This window comes from Geotrypetes seraphini, chromosome 8 (assembly GCF_902459505.1).
Source record: "Geotrypetes seraphini chromosome 8, aGeoSer1.1, whole genome shotgun sequence".
Lineage (NCBI taxonomy): Eukaryota > Metazoa > Chordata > Amphibia > Gymnophiona > Dermophiidae > Geotrypetes > Geotrypetes seraphini.
The window spans coordinates 99,129,275-99,149,129 of record NC_047091.1 but is presented as its reverse complement, the minus strand read 5'-3'; the positions used below and the strand labels follow the sequence as shown (position 1 = coordinate 99,149,129).

At 42.3% G+C, this 19,855-nt stretch overlaps 1 protein-coding gene across 5 annotated transcripts in view; it reads right to left on the bottom strand.

The window, feature by feature from the left end:
- MAST3 (microtubule associated serine/threonine kinase 3) overlaps positions 1-19,855 on the bottom strand; it is a 254,908-nt gene that overhangs the window by 168,975 nt on the left and 66,078 nt on the right. Inside the window, exon 1 of one of the 5 annotated variants that reach the window (XM_033954929.1) lies at positions 5,160-5,502. The exons of the other annotated variants lie outside the window; for them this stretch is intronic. Coding sequence (XP_033810820.1) covers positions 5,160-5,245 — 86 coding nt within the window. The 5' untranslated portion in view covers positions 5,246-5,502. Of the gene's footprint in view, positions 1-5,159; positions 5,503-19,855 lie in introns of those variants that run through there. 5 annotated transcript variants of the gene reach the window in all.

Below are 19,855 nucleotides of genomic sequence, written 5' to 3'. Positions count from 1 at the left end.
CTTGATGTGTTGTGAGAGTGAGGCTTCAACACATAGAGACTGAAAGAAAGCAGGGAGAAGAGCTGGGACTGCTGGGGATTATAGGGGCCTATAGGTCTGACTAACTGTGAATCAACCGGGCCTTATTGATCTAATATGTAGAGGTTCCACAAACAAGACTAAATCACACTCTTCTTAGGAGGCAGGACAGTAGGAAAAAGGATTGTATTTTCAGTTTAGTGATTGAATTATGTTGGTGTTGAAAATTTGCATCTGTCGGCTTTATTATGAACTGTATAGGAGGCTATGCATTTTCTTCTATTTCTCTAGCGTTGCATGGCATGCGGAGTCTGGTATATCTCCGCTTTCAGTTTTTGTCTCCATTTCAGTTTGGTCTGCATGATTTTTTGTATGTTTGTTTGTTTTTACAGTTCCCTGTTTTGTATCAGGTAAGAGTCATTTTCTGCATCTGCAGCTAAGGTGAAGGATTCTGCTAGTATGTGATGTCTGTGTAGAAAGCTGTAACAGTCTATCTTGTTTCAGTTTTCCAGCAGCAGGTATACTGGTGCTCTAGGGGGCTGTATAACAAGAAGACAGAATCAAATTATAGAGCATTTCCAACAGTAGTGTAGCCAAAAAGGCTGAAGGGAGGAGGCAACAATACCTCAGCTGAGCCCCTCTTTTGCTTCTATGGGGGTGTTATTTGTTGAGATTGTGCTAACTGGTTCTGTTTCATGTGTTAAGGACATTTTCATTAATGTTTTAGACAACTGTAACATCAGTTTGGCTCACAGTGACAATGGCTTTGCATTGTCTACTGTCACTCCTGTTCGAGTATGATCTGAAGGAGGAACAGATGACAAGGCAAAGCTTATTTTATTTTGTTGCATGCATCCTACTGCTCTCTTCTTTTGCCTCGTTTGTGGGTCCACAATAACTTTCTGCTTCAGCCTCAGAATATAACAATCTGTATTGCAAAGTATTTTTAATGGAATTTGCAGTTCTATACCACATGTCAGTCTCTGAAGGATAGATTTTGGACATGTAGTAATGATACAGAACTTAGGTTTCTTCACATCAATGCAGAAGTCAAAAAGAAAAGTAACAAATGCTATAGGTGACGTCTTGGTCTCTTTCTGTGCCATCGTTCAGCACAAACAGTGAGCACTTTAACTTTGGTTAAGAGTACATAATTGTGCTAATGTTTAGCACAGGAGTGTCCTCCCGAGCCTCAATCTAGTCAGGTTTTCAGGGTTTCTTCAATGAATATGCATTAGATCAGTGTTCTTCAACCACAGGTCCATGGACCAGTGCCGGTCCACAGAAATTTCCTGCCGATCCACAGGGCCAGCACATTCATCAGGCCCACAACAGTGTTCTTCAACCGCCGGTCCACAGTGCAATCGATGCAGCGTTATCTTCGAGCCAGCTCCCTCTTCCTAACTGATTTAGTGCACAAAGCCACGGGCAGTGGCTCCTATGGGCATCCTGCGCCTGAACCGGAAGCCTTCTCTCTGACGTTGCAACGTCAGAGGGAAGGCTTCCAGATGAGGCGCGGGACGTGCAATTAGTACTATTATGGGGGCGGGGTCTGGGGTGGAGATTGGGTAGAGATGGGCGGGGTCTGGCCCATGACTTAGCCCAGTGTTCTTCAACCGCCGGTCCACAGAATAATTATTTTATTTCTGCCGGTCCATAGGTGTAAAAAGGTTGAAAAACACTGCATTAGATTATTTACATGCATTGCCTTCATTGTATACAAATAGATCTCATGCATATTCATTGCGGAAATTCTGAAAACCTGACTTAGTGAGGTTTGAGGTTGGTCACCCCTGGTTTAGCTCATACACCAAATCCTCTGCTATAAATGTCACCGCGCGCCACCGCTACCGTACCTGAATGTAACTCACTTTAAGCTACAACCAAAAAAAGGCATGAGCTAAATCCAAAATCTCCACTCCTTCCCTAAGTGAAATGTCACCACAAAGTTTTGTTTTACGTGCTACTCCTCCATATGGGAAAGGGAATGGGGACTTGTATACCACCCTTTGGTGGCTATGGCATTTCAAAGCTGACATTCAAAGAGGTGGGCACTGGAGAATTAAGTGACTTGCCCAGGGTCACAAGGAGCAGCACTGGGATTTGATCTCACAACCTCTGGGTGCTGAGACAGCGGCTCTACCAATGAGCCACAGGTGTTCTCAACCCAGTCCGCATGATACAGCTAGCCAGTCAAATTCTCAGGATATATACAATATATGTGCATGAGACAGATTTGCATATAGTGGAGGTAGTGCATGCAAATTATTTTATGCAATTTCATTGTGGGAATTCTGAAAAATTGACTGGCTAGGTATTTCCCAAGGACTGGGCTGAGAACTCCTGCCTCAGAACAATGGTTAATTACAAATCTATCATCCCAAGACATAACATAGTAACATAGGGTGCAAGGGAAATGAGGGCTCCAAAATTATGTCCTGTCCATTGCCTTCCCTTCTTGGCTGTAACACAGTGAGCAGGATAGAAACTCTAGAGGGTATATCACATTGGGCACTTTTCCAGCTTGGGACGGTCCTGGCATTTATTTCTAAGGCAAAGCTGGATGATTTTAAAAGGACAATATTCAGCTCCTGAAAACCCCCATCAGGGAGTCTTCTTAGCTAAAAGGTCAGTATAACAAAAATATAAAGAATATCATGTACCCTAACAGTATTTGTTTCTGGGGCAATTTATGTGGGCTTCTCCTTTGTTGCACTTGCATCCATGGGGGGAGGGGGGGAGGGGGTGTCTACTTGTGAAAATGCTATTTTGAGTGATGAACCTCTTGCTTCTGCCTGCCTGGTGCTCCTTCACTGCTTACTCTTCCCAGCCTCAACCCTAAATGACTTCGATTCCTAAATTCGATCTCTCACTCACAATACTGACTTATTAATCCTATCTCTTCTTTCCAGCATGTCTTCCCGTTCCACCCTCATTATCTTTGTTTTCTTTCCTTTTTAAATTGTAGCTCTCCATTTTTCTCCTCATGTTTCAGTATGAGATCCGTTTTCATGTCCTTTGTTATGTTTTTAAAGATTATTAGTTTCCCCCATTTTATTGTAAATCGCTTAGAATTCTATGTATAGCGATCAAACAAATTTTAATAAACTAGAATTCCTACCTTCCTGACCCAGATCTGCGCTCTGAAGAGATCATTCAGGCCCCAAACTATGATCAACAAATGGATACTCAAAAAATAAGGATTCCTAAGATCTGTATTTATGGTCATTATTTCATTCCAAGAGAAATGTGGTTAGTTTGTAATGGCACTAAGATACATCAAGGTGCCATCTGTACGAGTATGAAGAAATCCCCCATCAACAAACACCTTACATGCTTGCATACACATATATACATATGTGTTGCCAACAGAACATTGGGAATTTATCTGAATCTCTCTCTGAGCACTATCCAATTAGAGGAGCTATAAAGAAAGATCCTAAGGACATCACAAAGCATCCATGAATGGGTTGGAGGTACTTAAGTGCTCTGGGCCAGCCCTAGGTTTTATGACTGATCTTGAATAGGGTGATAGGGGATAAGCAGGAAAGTTATGAAACACTTAAATCTGTACCGAGATCCAAACTCGGTTTATTTCTTGAGTTCTCCTTATATTGCCTTTCCTGTATTTTTCTCAGACCTGCTATGATCCTTTGTTATTTACACTCCTATGTTACTTGTCTTTGTCTCCTCTTATGTACGATCATTTAACTCCTGTTAACCACATCAAACTTCAGTGTATCACAGTATACAAATAAAATGTTATGTTATTTTATTCAAATCCTAGCAATAGTGTATGCCTTTACTTCTTAACTTTCTGTACGTCATTTTTATTTTTTGAACCCTACACACATTTAAATACTTCAGTCTCCCTCTGGGAAACACATGGAAGCTGTGTATTAAAATGGGAGAAATGGTTTATGATGATAGGGTACCAGGATACAAGCACTACTTTCTGACTAAGCTGAGGGGAGAAAGAAGGAACTACCAAGTCCCTCAAAAAGTTGTGTTACATTAACTGAAAGGAAACAGATAGATAGATATATTGAAGATACACAAACTTATTTCAAAATAAATTATTTTTTAAAACCATATCACTGAACTTGAAGTATATAAGAACATAAGAATAGCCTGACTGGGTCAGACCAATGGACCATCAAGCCCAGTAAGCCCATTCTCAGAGTGGCCAATCCAGGTCACTAATACCTGGCCAAAACCCAAAGTAAGCCAATGCTCTAAAACAGGGCTGCCCAAGTCCGGTCCTCAAGATCAACTGGCAGGCCAGATTTTCAGGATATCCACAATGAAGGCAGTGCAGGCAAATCTCTCTCATGCGTATTCATTGTGGATATCCTGAAAACCTGGCCTGCCAGTAGATCTCGAGGACCTGCTGTAAAATATATAGCAATATATAAATTTACCAGCTTCACAGAATGTAAGAGAAAAGCAAAGCCTATCTGATCTTCCTGTTTAAAAAGTCACAGACAGTTTAAAATACAAATGGTTACTGCTCCAATGAAACTATTCTGGGTACCAAATGGGCCAAAACACCATAATATTCAGCCACCGATAACTGATGTACACAACATAGTGTTTGAATTGGGAGAGCAGGGCTCAAATTCAGTCTCTACTATGAGAGCGGGGGAGGGGGGGGGGGGCTCCTGAAACAAGTTTTTATGCAGACATGAAGCAAATCATGCACAGTTCTCATCATTATTTCATAAGACTTCCAGTACAAGGTTGAGAAACTTTTAGTACATGTGGTACTTGAGTCCCATGTTGTAAAGTGATAAGAGAGTAATATACTGTACACACAAAGAAAATATCAAAGCATGCTAAGAAGCTGAGAGCACGAACCAGTGTTCATTTCGGTTAAAACCTTTTTGTATCAAGGCAGATCGTTGCCGTCACTGCCCCCGCCTCCATCTGGGATCTCTTCAAAAATTTTCGGTCACTTTTTGCAGATCATCATTCTAGGGGGAGTCTGAGCAACACGGTACTGAATAGAGCGTATATTCCCCCATACCCCTCCCCTCATCGAGAATAGAAACAATCCCCCCCCAACCCCCCCCCCCCAACAAGTTAAGTGTTGCCCTTTGCATCCCCCCCTTTCCCGGTAAGGCCCTCCCTTACGCACTAACCTCTTGGAGCGCTGAAGCAGGGCGCCCTTAGTCAGGCTTCCGCCCTTGTAGCCGGTCACCGCCGTCCAGGAGCTGGGGTCCGACATGCTTTCGGATGGGGGGGCAGCGCGCGCGCGGAACCTCTGCAGTTTATTGTTCAGCTATGGCTTTAGAACACGGTCCCGGCGGTTGCCTCTGGCGCGAGCTCCATCCGGTCGCGAGCAGCAGCATCTAGAGTTCTCAGAAACCAGGCGATGCCCGCGCGCGCCCTTCCCGCGAAACCGCCTGCCTCTGCCGCCTCCACTAACCCTAGCATCGTCTCGCGCCTGGGCCAGCCTTCTACCACTTCCCGCTCAGCCCAGCTCCTCGCCACTTTTTTTTTTTTTTTTTTAGGGGGGTGGGGGGGTCCTCGCCGCATTGCATGTAGGGAGATGTAGTTATTGGGTCTACTCATAAACTAAGCCAAGGGTACAACCAGGAACGACAAGTCTCTGTATGCAATCAGACTAAAACTAGGACCGGGCGAGCCTGTTCGATTGATTCGGAGCCCCTACTCCTCCTTCCCCAGTCCTGGGGTCCAAAGGCAAAATCACACTTTGTTTCACTTTAACATTAACCATGGAAATGAAAAACAATATTGAACAAATGGTAATGTTACCCTGGAAACTAGCGTTCGCTGAACAATTAAAAAAATAAAACAGTGACAAGATTCAAAAACATTTAACATATGCAAGTAAACAGGTTAATGCTCCAATAACAAGGAGAGTATGATTCTTAGAATGATTAAACGTACCCCAGCTCTTGCAGTCAAGCTCTGGTGGACCAGAGAAAATAAGTTTCCTTTGTGCTTGTTTCTGTTTGGTGGGGTATGGCCTATACAAAGCTATTGCAAGCCTTATATCCCTCTCACTTAACTTTCAAGCCCCTAATCTGCCATCCCCATCCCCCAAACATATTACTTTTTAAATATTCAATGCAGGGCCTGTATAAAGGTATTGCAAGTCTTATATCCCTCTCAATTAACTTTCAGGCCCTTAAACTGCCACCCCCATCCCCAAAACATAATACTTTAAAATATTCAATGCAGGGCCTATACAAAGCTTTTGCAAGCCTTATATCCCTCTTACTTAACTTTCAGGCCCCTAATCTGCCACCCCCATCCCCCAAACATTACTTTTAAATATTCAATGCAGGGCCTGTATAAAGGTATTGCAAGCCTTATATCCCTCTCACTTAACTTTCAGGCCCCTAATCTGCCACCTCCATCCCCCAAACATATTACTTTTAAATATTCAATGCAGGGCCTGTATAAAGATATTGCAAGCCTTATATCCCTCTCAATTAACTTTCAGGCCCTTAATCTGCCACCCCCATCCCCAAAACATAATACTTTTAAATATTCAATGCATGCAATGAGAACAATTTCCAAAAGTCATTTACCTAGATAAATGAGCTATTTGAAAATTATCCACCCTCGCTGAGGTAAAAGTATGCACATTGATGGTTCTTTCAATTTGTGCAACTGTCAGGATCTATTGTTTTATTTTACTGCACCTGCCTAATGCAACACGGAAGACAAATCAAAGAACCAACAATGGCCTACTTGTATTTCTAACTTTCTAACTATATAGTTGAAACTATGACCTAACTGTATTAATAGTTATACTGATCTACCTGTACTAGCAACCCTATTGAATGTCCGTGTCAATCTCTCCATTGTAACTTCCTGGGTTACTGACCCAACCTCTTGTAATGTAATCCAACCTTGAACTGAATAGGTAAAGGCAGAATAGAAAACCTGATTAACATAACATAACCCGCTCTTTGTTGCGTCTTCCTTCCCACCCCACTCCTGAAGCTGCTATCCTAGGCAACAACCTAGTCTGCCTAATGGTTGGGCTAGCCCTGCAGGCAGCACAAGTCCAGTAAAGAAAGTGTATGTCTAATAGCACCTTAGAAAAGATTATGTGAGACGGAGGCAAAAAGTGCTTCCAGTCCACTCTCTCCTCTCATTGGTTTTGATGAAGCAGGTAGTGGTGGGGAAAGAACACCAGTGGGCAAGTCACAAGGTGCAACTATAACTCATTGCATCATCACTTTCATTCCTTGTGGGACAAGATTACATTACACTACATTGCACTAGAGATTTCTATTCCGCCATTACCTTGCGGTTCAAGGCGGATTACAAAAGTCATGACAAAAAATGCCCAAGCCTAATGATTGCTCTCACTTTTAATGCCCCCCCCCTTCCTTTTAAGCTCATGTGCTCACACACTCACAGATTGACTCAAAAGGGAAGCATGGAACCTCCTCCCCACGCCAACATTTTGTGTCCAGGGTGGTAGATCTAATTGCCCACATCTTAGGACAGCCCTAGAATTAGGTAATATAGTGCTGCTGCTGCTGCTGCTACTACTATTATCTATTATTTCTATAGCGCTACTACCAGACTCCCTCCATATTTGCGGTTTCAGCAATCACAGGTTTTTTGGTTTGTTTTTTTTATTCTTTATTTATTTTAAATCATACACAAAGTGCATTAAAAATACAATTGGTGCAATACAATAGCACTTATAACTAACAATAAGGACGATAAGATATCGCAGCCAATCTTATCATTTCCCGCCCATCCCGGATGTATATAAACCTCTATGAAAAATGGAAGGCATTGTACTAGTGAATGGTTGTTACAAAATTTGCTAATGGACCCCAAATCTCATTACATTTTTTACAATGATCAGTTAATTCTGAATTCATACATTCATATCGATAGAATAAGCACAGGGATTCCCATCAAAAGATATGATTCAGTCCATCCCAATTCTTCCAATTTTTTGTGATCATCTGTATAGCAATCCCAGTCATGACAAGAAGTAGTCCATTCTTAGCTGCAGAAATTGGAGACCTGGATTGTAATATAGTTCTGAATAGAACAATATATGACATTGGAATGGAAGTGTCCAGTATCCTATTAATTGTAACCCATATCGATTTCCAGAAGCTGAGTATTAAAGGGCAATAGTACAACAGGTGATCTAGTGTCCCTATTTCAAGATGACAGTGCCAGCATCTATTAGACTTTGAACTATTTAACTTCTGCAAATGAACAGAGGTCCAAAAAATCCTACATAACAGAAAAAAACCAGGTTTGTCTCATAGATGCTGATGCTGTACATCTCATCCTCCAAGACCAAATCTATGGCCTTTGAGTAGCAGAAATCTCTTGTTTTATCTCAATGCTCCAAATATCCCTTAGGCTAGTTTTTTGTTTCTTGTTCAAATATTCCGATATTAATTTATACCACTTGGCGGTCTGATGTCCTAGGAAATCTGTCTGGAAACATAGGCCCGGTAAGCTATACTGATAATTTAAATTATTTAAATTTCACCAATCAGGGAACCCTTTCTGAATGGCATGCTTCAGCTGCAACCACTTATATGCTTGAGACTTTGCAATGCCAAATGATTGTTGCAGTTGTGAAAAATCAAGCATTTTCACATTTGATAATACATCACCCAAAGTACGTATACCTGCCTGAGCCAATGTTTCCAGAGGATCTTAGACTCGCCAATATGAATCTTGGCATTCAACCATGACACGTGGATTGTTGCACTGATACAGATGTTAAGTTGTTAATGAATTTTAAAGTTTTTCCATTTGGCCAGAAGAATACTATTATCCTTATAAATACGGGGTAACTTAATACTCAAAATGTGGTTCAACTGTAATGGGGAAATCAATTGTCTCTCTAAGATCAACCAATCTGGAAGATGCTCCAAGACTTCAGGATGGATCCAATACATACCCTGCCGCATAATGAATGCTTGATGATATCTATAAAAAGTTGGTAAATTCCCCCCCCCCTACCGATTGTGGTTTTTGTAGAGATACTAAGACTATTCTAGCATTTTTACCCAGCCAAACAAATTTAGTAAGAATTCCATTCAATTTTTTATAAAAGGACCCTTGAAAATAAACCAGCAACATACTCATTTGGTTTGGATTCTCCCCCACCAAGAAAGATATAATGGGTTCCAATGCTCACACATTTCTTTGACTTTCAGCAGCAAAGATTTTTCATTTACTTTCATTGTGTCTTCCAATGTTTTTTGAATCATGATACCTAAATATTTTATACCCTCTTCCTTCCAAATAAATTTCAGGTGTAGAGAGGTAGATTTGCAAGTCATCAGCATAGAGGTGGTACTGGAAGCCATGGGAGGAGATTAGAGTACTAAGAGAAGAAATGTAGATTGAGAAAGGAGGGGGTCCCAGGACACAGCCTGAGGTACGCCAACTGATATCAAGATGGCAGTGGAGGAGGATCCTCCAGAGCTTACACTAAAAGTGTGATGGGAAAGATATATGAGGAGCACCATGAAATAACAGAGCCCTGGAACCCAAGCAAGGACAACGCATCGATGAGTAGGAGGTGGTCTAGTGTCAAATGCCGCAGTTAAATCAAGGAGAATGAGGACGAAGTAGCCCCCTTTGGATTTGGCTAGGAGAAAATCATTGGAAACTATAGCAAGGGCAGTTTTTGTGGAATGAAGAGAACGGAAGTCCACTTGAAGTGGGTCAAGGATGGCTTGAGCCGAAAGAAAGTCAAGACAGCAGCAGTGGACAGCTTGTTCAAGTAGTTTGGATAAAAAGGGAGAAGGGAGATGGAGGGGTAGGTGGAGTCCAGTGATGGTTTTTTGAGAAAGGGCATAACTAGTGCATGTTTGAAGGCTTCGGGTACAGTCGCAGTAGAGAGCGATAGGTTGAGGATATGGCAGATAGAGGGGATGACAGTAGGGGATATGGTGATCAGTAGATGGGTGGGGATGGGATCAGAGGAACAGGTAGTAGGTTTGGAGGAGGAAAGAAGGTGTGCAGTTTCCTCTTCAGTGATTTCAGGGAAGAAAGAAAAGGTGGTAGGGATCAACAGAGGGTTGGTAGAGAGGTTGGGAGGAGAGGGAGGCAGAGACAGTTCAGTTAAGAACTCAAGGTTAATTTTGTGAACATTGTCATGGAAGTACTCAGCCATGGTCTGGGGAGAAAGCAAAGGAGGAGTCAGAGGTGAGGGCACTTTAAGTTGAGAGTTGAGTGTGGCAAAGAGACGGAGAGGGTTGGATCCAAGAGAATCAATCAAGTGGGTATAATAGTCTTGTTTTGTAAGTGAAAGGGCAGATTGGAAGGAGGTTAGCAGGAATTTGAAGTGCATGAAGTCAGAATGAGCACGGGATTTCAGAAAGTGGCATTCCGCAGATCAGGCAAAGGAACGTAAGTAACGGATCTTGGGGGTTAGCCAGGATTGGGATTTTGCATGCCTTATAGAACATGACATGGGAGGAGCAATGGTATCCAGAGTGAAGGAAAGAATAGTATTATAGGAATAGACTGCTTCGTTGACAGATTTACATAGTCTAGTGCTTGAGAGGGGGGGGGGGGGGGGGGGAGACAACAAAGCCCTAGGAAGTAGAGCAAGAGAGGTCATAGCCTCCCTAGATTTTTTTCCTAAAGGTGTTAAGGTCTAATACATGGTTAACACCAAAGAAGGCTTACTGCAAAATATGTATAAGCATTTTTCGGCAATTTGCCTGTTAGTGTGCGTTAATTGAGTAATATTTTATTTTGTAGGGTTTTTTATGGAAGCAGCCAGCCATGGATAGGGAATGGGCATAGAAACATTATCCAGCTAGCAGGTTTGCGTTAGCACACACTAATTGAAAAATGTTGATTTAACGCAGGGGCACATAGCACTTTCTAAATAGGAAGTGGTAAATGATCCCAGGTCAACTTTTAGCAAGTCCTGCATGCTAATGGAAAATTAGTTTAGGACCTGCAAAAAAGCAATTATTTAAAAATTCCTAAATACTGCCATGGAAAATCTGACACATGGTAAAGTCCTATTTTAAAATGTGTGAAGCTGAGATCTTATTGTGTTTAGGCCCTCTTTTACTAAGCCATGGTAGAGGTCTCTATTGAGACCTGGAGCACGAAATGCTCCGACACTGGCTCTGGTGCTCGTAGGAATTCTATGAGCATTAGAGCATTTAGTGCTCTGGCCCCTGGTAGAAACCTCTACTGCAGCTTAGTATAATGGGGGAGGGGGGATGTTAGTAAAAGGGCCTTTAAGTTAATATTTCTATCACTATTTTCCCTGACATACCATAAATATTGCTTTTGGAAAGTACACACACAGAATAACCATGATGACTTCAGCAGATATATCTGCATGCTATTGATCTATGAATCAGATTGTTTTCAATATTTCTGTCACCCTAAAAAGCAGAGATCTCTAGTAGTGAACACTCCTGCCCCTGTGTGGGTTTGTAATGATGTAGTCTGGCCAGTCCAATTGCAGCATCAGAGAAGAATCTAGCGGGATCTGAGCTCCCTCATCTTAAAATGGAAAATAATTCTCCCCCTTTTCTCCTCCTCCTCCATCCTGGCTGCCCATATGGTTGTACCCTAGCTGCCTCCTACGCCCACTCTAGCATCTGCCTAAAGTCGAATTCTGCTGAATTCTGCTAATGCAGGTAGTGGTACAATCCTCATACAGGATTCGGTTTGCAGAGGAGGACTCGATCTGCTGTAGAATCATAAGCATTCACATACGCTATTTTTGCAAATTAACATACTGTCCCTTAGAAAAAGAAAACTATGTACCCTTATCATAATATTCATTAAGCCTCCCCTACTATCCCCCTCCCCAAGCCACCAGCCCTTCTGCAGAAAGATTTGTACAGCTGCATATTCTAGCCAGAACAGTTAAGAAAATTGCAAAGCTACTTTTTAAAAAATGTATTTTGGTTTTTTTTGGATTAAGCATTCCAATTTTTTTATTTTTATTTTTTACATTTAGTTTTGTTGAATTGCTGCTTTAAGAACTGGCAAATACTGCAAAATGCCTATTTCCTCAGAACAAAAGTATTAAAAAAAACAAGACCTACAGGTCATATACTGTACATATTCCTGAATTCAGCCAACCCTCAAGGAAGGCTGCTTCCTCTGTGTACTGTGCAGCATGCTCCATCACTCACCTTTGTATCCTTAATCAAGATATGGGTTACTTTTTGAACAAAGCCATTAATAAACAAACACTTTTAACTAGATATTTTGCAGACCAGGAAATGACTGTGCTTGACAAGATATGAAATCACCTCACCAGAAATAACATTTCATTGGTTCCTGACATTGGATATGTGTCATTCTTTGTGACCTCACAATCTTCTAGGGATGTCCAACCTTGGCCCTCACCAGATTGGGTGTTCAGGACTTCCACAATTAATATGCAAGAGATCTATTTGCATATAATGAAGGTAGTGCATGGAAACAGATCTCATGCATATTAATTGGGGAAATTCTGAAAACCCAATTGTACAGTGGCCCTCCAGGACTGAGGTTTGACAGCCAAACAGACGTTCTCAACCCAGACCTTGGGACATATCCAGATTTTCAGGATATCCACAATGAATATGTATGCAATAGTTTTGCATATAATGGAGGTCATTCCTGCATATCCATAGAAACATGACGGCAGATAAAGGTCAAATGGCCCATCTAGTCTGCCTATCCGCAGTAACCATTATCTCCTCCTCTCCCTGTTGGCTAAAGTTCTTAACATTTGCATCTCTTCTTCCTATAGGCTAAGGCTCTTTGCAACTGTATTGTGAAGTCATAGAGCTGCCCATCCGCAGTAACCATTATCTCTTTCTCTCTCTGAGAGATCCTACGTGCCTATCCCAGGCCCTCTTGAATTCAGACACAGTCTCTATTCGCACCACCTTTTCCGGGAGACTGTTCCACGCATCTCCCACCCTTTCTGTAAAAAAGTATTTCCTCAGATTACTCTGGAGCCTATCACCTCTTAACTTCATCCTATGCCCTCTCATTGCAGAGTTTCCTTTCAACTGAAAGAGACTCGACTCATGCACATTTATATTATGTAGGTATTTAAACATCTCTGATTCTAGAAAAAAACAACAGACCAAAATTAGCTCACCCTGGAACAAATTCAGAACATGTAGGCCAGGGTAGCCCTAGTTTATTTACAATTTGATAACTCGCCTATCCTGAATTCTAGGCGAAAATACAATCATAATAAAAAGGGGGAATACAAAATTAAAACAGAGACATATACAAACTAAATACAAAGACAAAAAAGACAATTAACAAAAGGGAAGGAGGAGGAAGTACAATAAAGTCTAGGAAAGATGACATTGATGGAAAGAACAAGAGGAATAGGGAAACATGTAATACTGCTGTATCTCTTTGGCTAGAAAGAAATGAAAGAAAAGTAGGGAGAGAGAAGAGGGGAAAAAAGGAAGATTAATGTTCAGAAACGTCTTTAAAAAGGAAACACGGTGACAGACTGCTCATGCATATTCATTGTGGATATTCTGAAAATCTGACTGGCTGCCTGTATGTGTCCCAAAGACTGGATTGAGAACCCCACATCTAGATAATGGGGTGTGGCTGCTGCCAGAGGATTAGGGTGACTGGTCTTTTTATCGTTGCCATCTAACTCCTATGACAATCAATTTAACACATATAAACCTGGTAATTCTGAAATCCTTCCACCCCATCCAGTCTGTTCAGTCACTGTGATCCACACTATCAAGGATAAATTTCAGCTATAGAAACTTATACGTTTGTAGGATATCATGCCTTATCCAAGTCTGTATGTGTTGCCTTCCTATCATTTTCTCCCATCCTTGGTAAGCAAAGAAACAGGATTCTACATGTAAAGCAACACCTAGCATCCCACTCCATCAAGTTACATCCTATGAACTCCAGAAGAATGCTGTCTTTAGGAGAATGCAAGTGCTTTGGTGATGTTAGAAGTAAATTTGAGAGCCTGAGATCATATTCCACATAACCTGGCTTAGCAGTGAGGTTCATTATGGTTTAATGGATTTAATATAGCTTGTTTTGCAGGTAGTGTCAAAGCAGTATACAACAGTTAAAATAAACACATATATATATATATATACACTGTGAACCGAAAAAAAAATAAAACCACATCAAAACGTTTTTTTGTCATATCTTCCACAGAACTTGGCCAATTCTTATGAAATTTAGTGTGCCATCCTGAATGAAGGTGTTGTAAAATGTAAATATTTTCTACCGCACCACAACACTACCTTGTGAAAATGAATTTGTGAACTGAATAAAAACACATCAAAAAGATTTTGGGCATAACTTGCAGAAAAATGTAAAGTCAAAAAGTAATGTTTCAATGTAGCATTTGTTCGAAGTGCGCTCCTTTTGCCCGAAGGCATGCCCTCAGCCTTGGCCACCACTGATCTATGGACTTAGAAACATAGAAACATAGAAAGATGACGGCAGAAAAGGGCCACAGCCCACCAAGTCTGCCCACCCTATTGACCCACCCCATTGAGTCTGAGTGCTAGTGACCTAGTTCCTTAACTTGACTCTTGTAGGGATCACACGTGGATGTCCCATTTATTCTTAAAATCGAGCACGCTGGTGGCCTTGATCACCTGCACCGGATGTTTGTTCCAGTGATCTACCACCCTTTCCGTGAAGAAATACTTCCTGGTGTCACCACTAAATTTCCCCCCTCTGAGTTTGAGCGGGTGCCCCCTTGTGACCGAGGGTCCCTTGGGAAAGAATATATCGTTTTCCACCTTGACACGACCTGTGACGTACTTAAATGTCTCAATCATGTCACCCCTTTCTCTGCGCTCCTCCAGGGTATAGAGCTGCAGTTTGCCCAGTCTTTCTTCATATGAGAGACCCTTGAGTCCGGCGACCATCCTAGTGGCCATCCGCTGGACCGACTCAGCTCGAAGCACATCTTTCCGGTAATGTGGCCTCCAGAATTGCACACAGTATTCCAGATGAGGTCTCACCATGGTTCTGTAGAGTGGCATTATGACTTCAATGATGCTCTGCTTCACCTTAGCCCAAACAGAGATGAGGCGCTGTTTAAGGTCTTCGATGTCAGATATTGCAATCTGGTAGATGTATTCCTATATCAGCCCCCAAATCCAGTAGTCAACTGGGTGTAGGTCTGGTCGCCCGACATAGCAGTTCTACAGTGTCCTTTGCCCGATATGTGGGGCATTGTCCTGTTGGATGATAAAGTAGTCTCCCAACAGGCGACAGATCGCTGGAAACAGCTTCTGTGATATGAGGATGTCCAGGTAACATAGTAACATAGTAGATGACGGCAGATAAAGACCCGAATGGTCCATCCAGTTTGCCCAACCTGATTCAATTTCAATTTTTTCTTCTTAGCTATTTCAGGGCAAGAATCCAAAGCTTTACCCAGTACTGTGCTTGGGTTCCAACTGCCAAAATCTCTGTTAAGACTTACTCCAGCCCATCTACACCCTCCCAGCCATTGAAGCCCTCCCCTGCCCATCCTCCACCAAACAGCCATACACAGACACAGACCGTGCAAGTCTGCCCAGTAACTGGCCTAGTTCAATATTTAATATTATTTTCTGATTCTAAATCTTCTGTGTTCATCCCATGCTTCTTTGAACTCAGTCACAGTTTTACTCTCCACCACCTCTCTCGGGAGTGCATTCCAGGCATCCACTACCCTCTCCGTAAAGTAGAATTTCCTAACATTGCCCCTGAATCTACCACCCCTCAACCTCAAATTATGTCCTCTGGTTTTACCATTTTCCTTGATCTTAACCCCAGGTTCGATGAAGAACAGACCTGTAAATCCAAGTTTTGAGATTGTGACCGAGACCATGACTGATTGGCTGAAGGTCAGGCAGGTCCTTAGTAGGTGTTTGGCATTAACCTCGTGCTTCAGTGTTGTTGAAGGCACGTACAGGTGATCATTCTGTTAATCGGTGGAGCTACTGTAAATATCTTTTCATCTGTAAACCAGATGAAGTTGACACTGTGTTCCGGGTACTTGGGCAAAAGCTGCTTGCACCATTTCAGGCATGTGTCTTTGTTAGGTAAAGTTAACTCTTGGGCACGACACTTTTTAAGACACTTTAATTTCAGATTATCATGAATTATCCTAATCACAGTTGTCAGCTTATTCCTGCTTCTCTTGCTATTTGGCGAGTTGTTCAGCGTGTTTGCAGCGCATCCTCCTGGTTCAGTACAAGGTCATGTACAACATCAATGTGCTCTAGTGTGTGAATTCAGCACAGTAATCTGCTGCCTGGTTTACAATCCACAGTGCCCGTTGCTCGGATCTTGTGTAGCAGCACGTCATGACCATTTTTGTTCCAACCCTTCTGTGGGAACTCTTTCAACAATCGTTGACTGCTGTAATCTTTTAGCAGTACCAAGTTCTTTATCAGAATTTGTTCTTCTGCAGAGAAAACCATTTTGATACAGAGACTGTATACAAACTATCACCTGCTTCTGCATGTATCCCATAGCAACAATTAATTTTCACACAGTAGTGTTGTGGTGCAGTGGAAAATATTTACAACATTTTACATCAACTTCATTCAGGACACGACACACTAAATTTCATAAGAATCGTCCGAGTTCTGTAGAAGATATGACAAAAAACGTTTTTGGGTGATGTCATCCAAAGCCGTCATGGATGGATCACGCTCCTAAAGCTCAGAAGATCCTTTTTCCACTCACCCTCCACATCCGTTTCCTCTCCAGTCAGTCCACTAGTTATAGTCAGGTTTATCTGAGAGGGGAGGTGGGTGGGTTTGTGTGGCTGACTTATTCTGCTGTCCACGGAGAACTCCTGTTACAGGTAAGTAACTATGCTTTCTCCATGGCCAAGCAGGATGAGTCAGCCACATATGGGTGACTCCTAAGCTGAAGGCTGTGATGGGGCATTATGTTGAACAATGTTTTGTTAAGCTTTTCATTGTCCGCGTCGTGCTGTGATAGGATGAAGTTGCATGGAATGGTCGAGAGCAAGACAAAAGGCCAAGAGTTAAATCAGAGGGAAGACCACCCCTGGGGAAGACAAGGGTAACAACCCATTGGGACTGGAAGGGTTGCGACTTGTTATGTTACCTAGAATATCTGGTCTGCTGAACCCTCTTGGTTGCTCACCATACCATACCATACATTTTCTTCTATACCACAATTTTCCACTAGGATTCACTGCGGTTTATAACAGATTTAAGATCAGGACATGTACATTGGATGTAGAATTGGGGGAATCAAAGGGTTACAAGAAAATTTAGGGACTGAACTTGAGGAAAGAGCAGAGGGTAGGCTCCTGGGATTTTGCTATAGGTCCAAGGAGAAAAGATGGGTCTTAAGATTTTTTCTGAAGGTTTTTGTACTGGCACTTGTATACAGTGTCACTAGGTTTTGCTGTCTTTATATGCTCATTGATGTATGGCACAATACACAGAGCTTTCCATCAATCAGAAAACCTCTAAAGACTGGGTTAATTACACAGAAAACCCCACGGGGGTTGATATTCAGTGCTAGTTAACTGGGAAGGAGAGGCTCCTACCTGGTTAACTCAGCGACACATAACTGTATAATGCTGCTGCATATCAACTGTAATCACTATGGCACTTTCTGGCCAGTGCCAGGGTGGTCTTGGGCACCACTGATACTTGGCAACAGATATCTATCCAGTTAAGTTAGTACAGAAAAAAGCTGTCCAAAGTTGACCAGGCATCTCTCCGGGTACTACCTTGAATGTTGGCAGTCCTCAAGTAATTCCCAGCAGCTGCCTTATGCCTAGATATTTCATATTGGCTGGCACCAAACATCATGATCCATGTCTAATTTAGCTGCCAGTAGCCAGTGTTTCAAACATAAAAGTCAGACCACAGTTGGCTGAAATTGCCCCCAAGGTATTTAGAACTAAAACTGTGGATCCTAGAAGCAACTTACCAAGTGGGCGCAAAATGGAGGGCTACAAAAATTGCTCCCAGCCCACCATCTCCTCTTATTGGCTGTAGTGAGGTGGGTGGGGCACTGGTGGATGGGGCGCAACTATAACTTAGTACAGTTCTGGATCCTAAAGGGGGACAGCTGAGCAGTGGCGTAGTAAAGGGGGGCTGCGGCGGGTATGAACCGCCCCAGGCACTGAGTCGGTGAGATCGCTGGCTCCTCTCCGCCGTGCCCTGCCACACTCACGCCATCCCTCCCCTCACCCTGTACCTCTGTATTATCTTTGTTAGCGCGAGCAACTTCTGCCTGTTGCTCGTGCCAGCCTGGTTACCCCCCTGAATCACTTCTGGGTCATGGGGCCAGGAAGTGACATCAGAGGGAAATCCAACATTGGCACGAGGAGCTTGCTGCTGAAGCCACTCGCGCTGACAAAGATTTAGAGGTACATGGGGGTGGGGAGGGAAAACACAAGTGTGGAATGGGGGAGCGGGTTGGAGCCAGGGGGGGGGGGGCTCTCTTACCCTTACTACGCCACTATAGCGGAGTATTCCAAAAATATTACTATGACCATAAGAGGCTGTGATTATTTTAAAAATACCATATCTTCTTGGGTAAATCTCTTCATAAAGGCAGTTGAAAAATCCTAATAAATACATACATAAAATCAGCCCTCCTAGATTTATTTTTAAAACACACTGTGTGCTACAGATTTCAGCAGACTTGGGGTATCTGATACTGAGTGACTAGTGTCACTGCTGGAGCGTGGCTCTCTGCAGGGAACCACAGCGAGGGCACCGCATGAATTTGATGCCTACAGAAGCATTAAAAGCTTTGTTTCCACCATTGCACAACAATAATTACACATACGTATATAACTGTGTTTTGCTTTTTATTTAGTTATTTTTAAACAGCCTCTCATGGTTGATGATTACAGGGCTGAGTTACTGAAGTGTTCTGTAAAATATCTAGAGGTTGTCCTGTAAGATGCAATCTAACTCCCCTGTAATTGTTTATTGCTTCTTGAAAGCTTCTATATCGCTACTAAGGACTGGGGAGTCAATTCAGAGCGGTTTACATGAGCTTCTGTAAAGGAGTTACAATACAGAGTTAGCATTTTCTGAGATGGTTTATACCATAATCAATCATCCCACGTATATACATATACAATACTAGTATTGTGTACTATGTTCATACTAAATCCTATTTATTTGCGCACGCATCGTGTTCTATGTTCATCTGTACTTTGTTTATCATATCCTCAGCAATTCTGGGTATTTCTACTGTGTTCACCCTATCTTGTTCCTAGTGGGGACTAGCCAGCTCTCTATGTTGCATTATTTGTTAAATAAAAAATGGACAAGTTAAGCTCCCGGGGACAGGGACTTTATGATTAGCACACAATCTCATGCTTACCACGTGATGTGTGTGGCCCGGCTCTGCCCTCTCTAAATTATAATTACCCCTTGTGATAAAGAGCAAGTCCTCATTCTAAAAGTTTGCTATCAGACTGCCAAACATATACTGGATGCACGCAAATCTACCTCATGCATATTTATGGTAGGTATGCCTCCAATAGAGGACTAGGAAACACTGAGCCATGACATCAAAAACATTGCATATCAATTGTAATCACTGTAGCAATAGGCCAATAGGCATTTGGTCTTCATTCCCATTTCTCAAGGGCCACCAATGGGTGAGGTCTTCAGGATATTACTATGTATGAACAGATTAGCATGCCTACTAATTCGATCGCATGCAAATCTTTCAATCGCATGCAAATCTCTATCATGCATATTCATTACAGATTTCCTGAAAACCTGACCCATCGGTGGTCCATGAGGATGAGAAAACCAAGGCATCAGGCAGAACTAGGCAGTTGCCTAGGGCAGCAGTTTCTGGGGGA